This window comes from Pristiophorus japonicus, chromosome X (assembly GCF_044704955.1).
Source record: "Pristiophorus japonicus isolate sPriJap1 chromosome X, sPriJap1.hap1, whole genome shotgun sequence".
Taxonomy (NCBI): Eukaryota; Metazoa; Chordata; class Chondrichthyes; family Pristiophoridae; genus Pristiophorus; species Pristiophorus japonicus.
The window spans coordinates 40,521,275-40,528,774 of NC_092010.1; the positions used below are offsets into that span (position 1 = coordinate 40,521,275).

Below are 7,500 nucleotides of genomic sequence, written 5' to 3' on the forward strand. Positions count from 1 at the left end.
TAGGGAGGGGTGTAGGGGGCTGGAGGAGGTTACAGAGATAGGGAGGTGTGTAGGGGCTGGAGGAGGTTACAGAGATAGGGAGGGGTGTAGGGGCCAGGGAGGAATTTGTAAACAAGGATGAGAATTTTGAAATTGAGGCGTTGCTTAACCGGGAGCACAGGGGGTGATGGGTGAGTGGGACTGGGTGCGAGTTAGGACACGGGGTCAGTGAGCACAGCGGGTGATGGGTGAGTGGGACTCGGTGTGAGTTAGGACACGGGGCAGTGAGCACAGGGGATGATGGGTGAGACGGGCTCGGTGCGAGTTAGGACACGGGGTCAGCGAGCACAGGGGATGATGGGTGAGCGGGACTCGGTGCGAGTTAGGACACGGGGGCAGTGAGCACAGGGGGTGATGGGTGAGTGGGACTCGGTGCGAGTTAGGACACGGGGTCAGTGAGCACAGGGGGTGATGGGTGAGCGGGACTCGGTGCGAGTTAGGACACGGGGGCAGTGAGCACAGGGGGTGATGGGTGAGTGGGACTCAGTGCGAGTTAGGACACGGGGTCAGCGAGCACAGGGTGTGATGGGTGAGTGGGACTGGGTGTGAGTTAGGACACGGGGTCAGCGAGCACAGGGTGTGATGGGTGAGCGGGACTCGGTGCGAGTTAGGACACGGGGGCAGTGAGCACAGGGGGTGATGGGTGAGTGGGACTGGGTGCGAGTTAGGACACGGGGTCAGTGAGCACAGTGGGTGATGGGTGAGCGGGACTCGGTGCGAGTTAGGACACGGGGGCAGTGAGCACAGGGGATGATGGGTGAGTGGGACTGGGTGCGAGTTAGGACACGGGGTCAGTGAGCACAGGGGGTGATGGGTGAGCGGGACTCGGTGCGAGTTCGGACACGGGGTCAGTGAGCACAGGGGGTGATGGGTGAGTGGGACTCGGTGTGAGTTAGGACACGGGGCAGTGAGCACAGGGGGTGATGGGTGAGTGGGACTCGGTGCGAGTTAGGACACGGGGGCAGTGAGCACAGGGGGTGATGGGTGAGTGGGACTCGGTGCGAGTTAGGACACTGGGGCAGTGAGCACAGGGGGTGATGGGTGAGTGGGACTCGGTGCGAGTTAGGACACGGGGCAGTGAGCACAGGGGGTGATGGGTGAGCGTGACTCGGTGCGAGTTAGGACACGGGGTCAGCGAGCACAGGGGGTGATGGGTGAGCGGGACTGGGTGTGAGTTAGGACACGGGGGCAGTGAGCACAGGGGGTGATGGGTGAGCGGGACTGGGTGTGAGTTAGGACACGGGGGCAGTGAGCACGGGGGGTGATGGGTGATCGGGACTCTGAGCGAGTTAGGACACGGGGGCAGTGAGCACAGGGGGTGATGGGTGAGTGGGACTCGGTGTGAGTTAGGACACGGGGGCAGTGAGCACAGGGGGTGATGGGTGAGCGGGACTGGGTGCGAGTTAGGACACGGGGCAGTGAGCACAGGGGGTGATGGGTGAGTGGGACTCGGTGTGAGTTAGGACACGGGGGCAGTGAGCACAGGGGGTGATGGGTGAGTGGGACTGGGTGTGAGTTAGGACACGGGGGCAGTGAGAACAGGGGGTGATGGGTGAGTGGGACTGGGTGTGAGTTAGGACACGGGGTCAGTGAGCACAGGGGGTGATGGGTGAGCGGGACTTGGTGCGAGTTAGGACACGGGGTCAGTGAGCACAGGGGGTGATGGGTGAGTGGGACTCAGTGCGAGTTAGGACACGGGGGCAGCCGAGTTTTGGATCACCTCTAGTTTACGTCGGGTAGAATGTGGGAGGCCGGCCAGGAGTGCGTTGGAATAGTCAAGTCTGGAGGTATCGGGGGCACAGATGAGGGTTTCAGCAGCGGATGAGCGAGTGCGTTCGTGATCCTTGTTTCCCTTTGCCTTCCATCACTCGTCTGTCTCTTGTGTGATGCACCTGCAGAGGAGAAGCTGAACATGGATGATGCTGAGTGGGAGGACGTCCATGTCATCACCGGAGCACTGAAAATGTTCTTCCGCGAGCTGCCCGAGCCCCTCTTCACGTACGACGCTTTCGAAGACTTTGTGTCCACAATCAGTAAGTGAAGTTTTAGGGAGCGCCGTACTGTCAGAGGGGCAGTACTGAGGGAGTGCCGCACTGTCGGAGGGGCAGTACTGAGGGAGCGCTGCACTGTCGGAGGGGCAGTACTGAGGGAGCGCTGCACTGTCGGAGGGGCAGTACTGAGGGAGCGCCGCACTGTCGGAGGGGCAGTACTGAGGGAGCGCCGCACTGTCGGAGGGGCTGTACTGAGGGAGCGCCGCACTGTCGGAGGGGCAGTACTGAGGGAGCCCCGCACTGTCGGAGGGGCAGTACTGAGGGAGCGCCGCACTGTCGGAGTGGCGGTACTGAGGGAGCGCCGCACTGTCGGAGGGGCAGTACTGAGGGAACGCCGCACTGTCGGAGGGGCAGTACTGAGGGAACGCCGCACTGTCGGAGGGGCAGTACTGAGGGAATGCCGCACTGTCGGAGGGGCCGTCTCACGGATGAGAAGTTTAACCGAGGCCCCGTCTGCTCTCTCGGCTGGATGTAAAAATCCCACAGGCAGTATTTCAGAAGAGGAGCAGGGGGAGATATCCAGTGTGTCCTGGGGCCAATATTTCCTGGTTCTGCGATGCATCCCACAGTCAAATAGTCTGCCGGCTCTCCAAGTGAAGAGTTGCTGCTTGCCACGAGGTGCACACGAGAGTGTACCCCAGCCGGAGAGCTCCGCGCCCTCACAATCCTGCCAGTCCCCCTGCTCTCTTGCTGTGTATTTTGGATGCAAAGATCAGAACGACCATTGTCCACGTTTTTAATTAAACTTTTTATTCTTTGCAGAGATCGTTGATCCTTCCGAGCGTCTTGAGAACATCAAACGGCTGGTGCACAATCTGCCTACACCCAACCGGGACACCATGAATGCCATGTTTAAACATATGAAAAAGTGAGTGACGGACTTTTGACTTCTCTGTAAGACTATCGTCTTAAATCCCTGCATCACACCGCGCTGTCAGAGGGGCAGTACTGAGGGAGTGTCGCACTATCGGAGGGGAGGTACTGAGGGAGCGCCGCACTGTCGGAGGGGCAGTACTGAGGGAGTGCCGCACTGTCGGAGGGGCAGTACTGAGGGAGTGTCGCACTATCGGAGGGGAGGTACTGAGGGAGCGCCGCACTGTCGGAGGGGCAGTACTGAGGGAGTGCCGCACTGTCGGAGGGGCAGTACTGAGGGAGCGCCGCACTGTCGGAGGGGCAGTACTGAGAGAGCGCCGCACTGCGCTGTCGGAGGGGCAGTACTGAGGGAGTGCCGCACTGTCGGAGGGGCAGTACTGAGGGAGCGCCGCACTGTCGGAGGGGCAGTACTGAGAGAGCGCCGCACTGTCGGAGGGGCAGTACTGAGGGAGCGCCGCACTGTCGGAGGGGCAGTACTGAGGGAGCGCCGCACTGTCGGAGGGGCAGTACTGAGGGAGCGCCGCACTGTCGGAGGGGCAGTACTGAGGGAGCGCCGCACTGTCGGAGGGGCAGTACTGAGGGAGTGCCGCACTGTCGGAGGGGCGGTACTGAGGGAGTGCCGCACTGTCGGAGGGGCGGTACTGAGGGAGCGCCGCACTGTCGGAGGGGCGGTACTGAGGGAGCGCCGCACTGCACTGTCGGAGGGGCGGTACTGAGGGAGTGCCGCACTGTCGGAGGGGCGGTACTGAGGGAGCGCCGCACTGTCGGAGGGGCGGTACTGAGGGAGCACCGCGCTGTCGGAGGGGCAGTACTGAGGGAGTGCCGCGCTGTCGGAGGGGCAGTACTGAGGGAGTGCCGCACTGTCGGAGGGGCAGTGCTGAGGGAGCGCCGCACTGTCGGAGGGGCGGTACTGAGGGAGCGCCGCACTGTCGGAGGGGCAGTACTGAGGGAGCGCCGCACTGTCGGAGGGGCAGTACTGAAGGAGCGCCGCACTGTCGGAGGGGCAGTACTGAGGGAGCGCCGCACTGCGCTGTCGGAGGGGCAGTACTGAGGGAGCGCCGCACTGTCGGAGGGGCGGTATTGAGGGAGCGCCGCACTGCACTGTCGGAGGGCAGTACTGAGGGAGCACCGCACTGTCGGAGGGGCAGTACTGAGGGAGCGCCGCACTGCGCTGTCGGAGGGGCAGTACTGAGGGAGCACCGCACTGTCGGAGGGGCAGTACTGAGGGAGCGCCGCACTGTCGGAGGGGCAGTACCGAGGGAGCGCTGCACTGTCGGAGGGGCAGTACTGAGGGAGCCCCGCACTGCGCTGTCGGAGGGGCAGTACTGAGGGAGCGCCGCACTGTCGGAGGGGCGGTATTGAGGGAGCGCCGCACTGCACTGTCGGAGAGGCAGTACTGAGGGAGCGCCGCACTGCGCTGTCGGAGGGGCAGTACTGAGGGAGCGCCGCACTGTCGGAGGGGCAGTACTGAGGGAGCGCCGCACTGTCGGAGGGGCAGTACTGAGGAAGCGCCGCACTGTTGGAGGTGCCGTCTTTCGGATGAGACATTAAACCGAGGCCCCGTCTGCCCTCTCGGGTGGATGTAAAAGATCCCGGGGCCACTATTGGAAGAAGAGCAGGGGAGTTCTCCCCGGGGTCCTGGGGCCAATATTTATCCCTCAACCAACATCACTAAAACAAATGATCTGGGTCATTATCACATTGCTGTGTGTGGGAGCTTGCTGTGCGTAAATTGGCGTTTCCCACATTACAACAGTGACTGCACTCGAAATGTATTTCATTGGCTGTAAAGCGCTTTGGGTCGTCCAGTGTTGGTGAAAGGCGCTATATAAATGCAAATGGGATGGAGTATAAAAGCAGGGAGGTCTTGCTCCAGTTATACAGGGTATTGGTGAGGCCACACCTGGAGTACTGCGTGCAGTTTTGGTCTCCGTATTTACAAAAGGGATATACTTGCTTTGGAGGCAGTTCAGAGAAGGTTCACTCGGTTGATTCCGGAGATGAGGGGGTTGACTTATGAGGAAAGGTTGAGGAGGTTGGGCCTCTACTCATTGGAGTTCAGAAGAATGAGAGGTGATCTTATCGAAACGTATAAGATTATGAGGGGGCTTGACAAGGTGGATGCAGAGAGGATGTTTCCACTGATGGGGGAGACTAGAACTAGGTGGCATGGTCTTAGAATAAGGGGCCGCCCATTTAAAACTGAGATGAGGAGGAATTTCTTCTCTCAGAGGGTTGTAAATCTGTGGAATTCTCTGCCCCAGAGAGCTGTGGGGGCTGGGACATTGAATATATTTAAGGTGGAGATAGACAGATTTTTGAGCGATAAGGGAGTGAAGGGTTATGGGGAGCGGGCGGGGAAGTGGAGCTGAGTCCATGATCGGATCAGCCATGATCGTATTAAATGGCGGAGCAGGCTCGAGAGGCCGAATGGCCCACTGGTAATTCTCATGTTGTTTCTTTGACTGACCCTGGTTTTCCGTTGTCTCTCTGCTCTCCCCCCCAACTCTCCGCCCGCCCCCACAGGGTGGTAGAGCATTGCCAGGTGAACCGTATGACTGCCCAGAGCGTCGCCATCGTCTTCGGCCCCACCCTGCTGCGGCCCGAGAAGGACTTCCTCAACATTGCCGTCCACATGGTGTACCAGAACCAGATCGTGGAGCTGATCCTGCTGGAGTACCAGGCCATCTTCGCGTCGCTGCGGGAGCCCCTCTGACAGCAGGACTCCTCCGCCTCCTCTCGACCCATCACTTATCCCAACCCCTGCCCCCCCCCCCCCGCCACACCCCGACCATCTCTCGCCCCCCCACCGACACGGGACTCCCAGTGCTGCACTGTCGGAGGGGCGGTACTGAGGGAGTGCTGCACTGTCGGAGGGGCAGTACTGAGGGAGCGCCGCACTGTCGGAGGGGCAGTACTGAGGGAGTGCTGCACTGTCGGAGGGGCAGTACTGAGGGAGCGCCGCACTGTCGGAGGGGCAGTACTGAGGGAGTGCCGTACTGTCGGAGGGGCAGTACTGAGGGAGTGCCGTACTGTCGGAGGGGCAGTACTGAGGGAGCGCTGTACTGCGCTGTCGGAGGGGCGGTACTGAGGGAGCACCGCACTGTCAGAGGGGCAGTACTGAGGGAGCGCCGCACTGTCAGAGGGGCAGTACTGAGGGAGCGCCGCACTGTCGGAGGGGCAGTACTGAGGGAGTGCCACACTGCGCTGTCGGAGGGGCAGTACTGAGGGAGCGCCACACTGTCGGAGGGGCAGTACTGAGGGAGTGCCACACTGCGCTGTCGGAGGGGCAGTACTGAGGGAGCGCCGTACTGCGCTGTCGGAGGGGCAGTACTGAGGGAGCACCGCACTATCAGAGCTGCCGTCATTCAGATCGAGACATTAAACCGAGGCCCCGTCTGCCCTCTCAGGTGGACGTAAAAGATCCCACGGCCGCTATTTCGAGGTAGAGCAGGACGGAGTTCTCTCCGGTGTCCTGGGGCCAATATTTATCCTTCAATCAACATCACGTTAAAAAAAACCCAGATGATCTGGGTCATTATCACGTGGCTGTGTGTGGGAGCTTGCTGTGCGCAAGTTGGCGTTTCCCACAATACAACAGCGACTGCACTCCAAATAAGGCAGTTCATTGGCTGGTAAAAGCGCTTTGGGACGTCCAGAGCTGGTGCTGGGGAACTCCGAGAACCTGCTTGTATTTCGACCTTTTCTGAAATTAGCGAACCTGGTCTCGAGAGCGGCCTCTTTGTCACGTGGGATTGGAAGAATAAATCATGTTGATACGGTTTCCATGCGAGATCAGAGGGCATACGTTTACTCCTTGAGGTTCACCATTCTTGACCGAGCGGGTTTGGGTGATGCAGGGTAGAGATCCGAAGGGTAGCTACTTATAAACCGGAACTGAAAGTGTGAGATCAAGCTTGCTTGGGCTCTGGTGTTGGGGGGTTGGTGGAAGTGGAGTGAGTTACGCACGGACTCTGCTGACTGGCTGTAAGGGGATCTTTACACACACACCTCTGCTACGCTGGCCTTGCCTCAATTGATCCTCCCATGTGGCCTGATCATTCAAGGCTGACCACACACTGAATGCTGCCTTGCTGTCGTCTGCTGTCATTTTAGCTCCGCTTCTCCACCACCACACTGTCCCATCAAACACTCCCAGGGCAGGTACAGGGGGTTAGATACAGAGTAAAACTCCCTCTACACTGTCCCATCAAACACTCCCAGGGCAGGTACAGGGGGTTAGATACAGAGTAAAGCTCCCTCTACACTGTCCCATCAAACACTCCCAGGGCAGGTACAGGGGGTTAGATACAGAGTAAAGCTCCCTCTACACTGTCCCATCAAACACTCCCAGGGCAGGTACAGGGGGTTAGATACAGAGTAAAGCTCCCTCTACACTGTCCCATCAAACACTCCCAGGGCAGGTACAGGGGGTTAGATACAGAGTAAAGCTCCCTCTACACTGTCCCATCAAACACTCCCAGGGCAGGTACAGGGGGGTTAGATACAGAGTAAAGCTCCCTCTACACTGTCCCAT

The 7,500-nt window shown here is 59.8% G+C and overlaps 1 protein-coding gene across 2 annotated transcripts in view; it reads left to right on the forward strand.

The window, feature by feature from the left end:
* arhgap9 (Rho GTPase activating protein 9) overlaps positions 1 to 5,916 on the forward strand; it is a 135,924-nt gene extending 130,008 nt beyond the window's left edge. For both annotated transcript variants that reach the window (XM_070869746.1, XM_070869747.1), the window contains exons 17-19: positions 1,938 to 2,072; positions 2,853 to 2,958; positions 5,490 to 5,916. In XM_070869746.1, coding sequence (XP_070725847.1) covers positions 1,938 to 2,072; positions 2,853 to 2,958; positions 5,490 to 5,679 — 431 coding nt within the window. In that variant the 3' untranslated portion in view covers positions 5,680 to 5,916. The remainder of the gene's footprint in view (positions 1 to 1,937; positions 2,073 to 2,852; positions 2,959 to 5,489) is intronic.
* Positions 5,917 to 7,500: the final 1,584 nt, after the last annotated feature.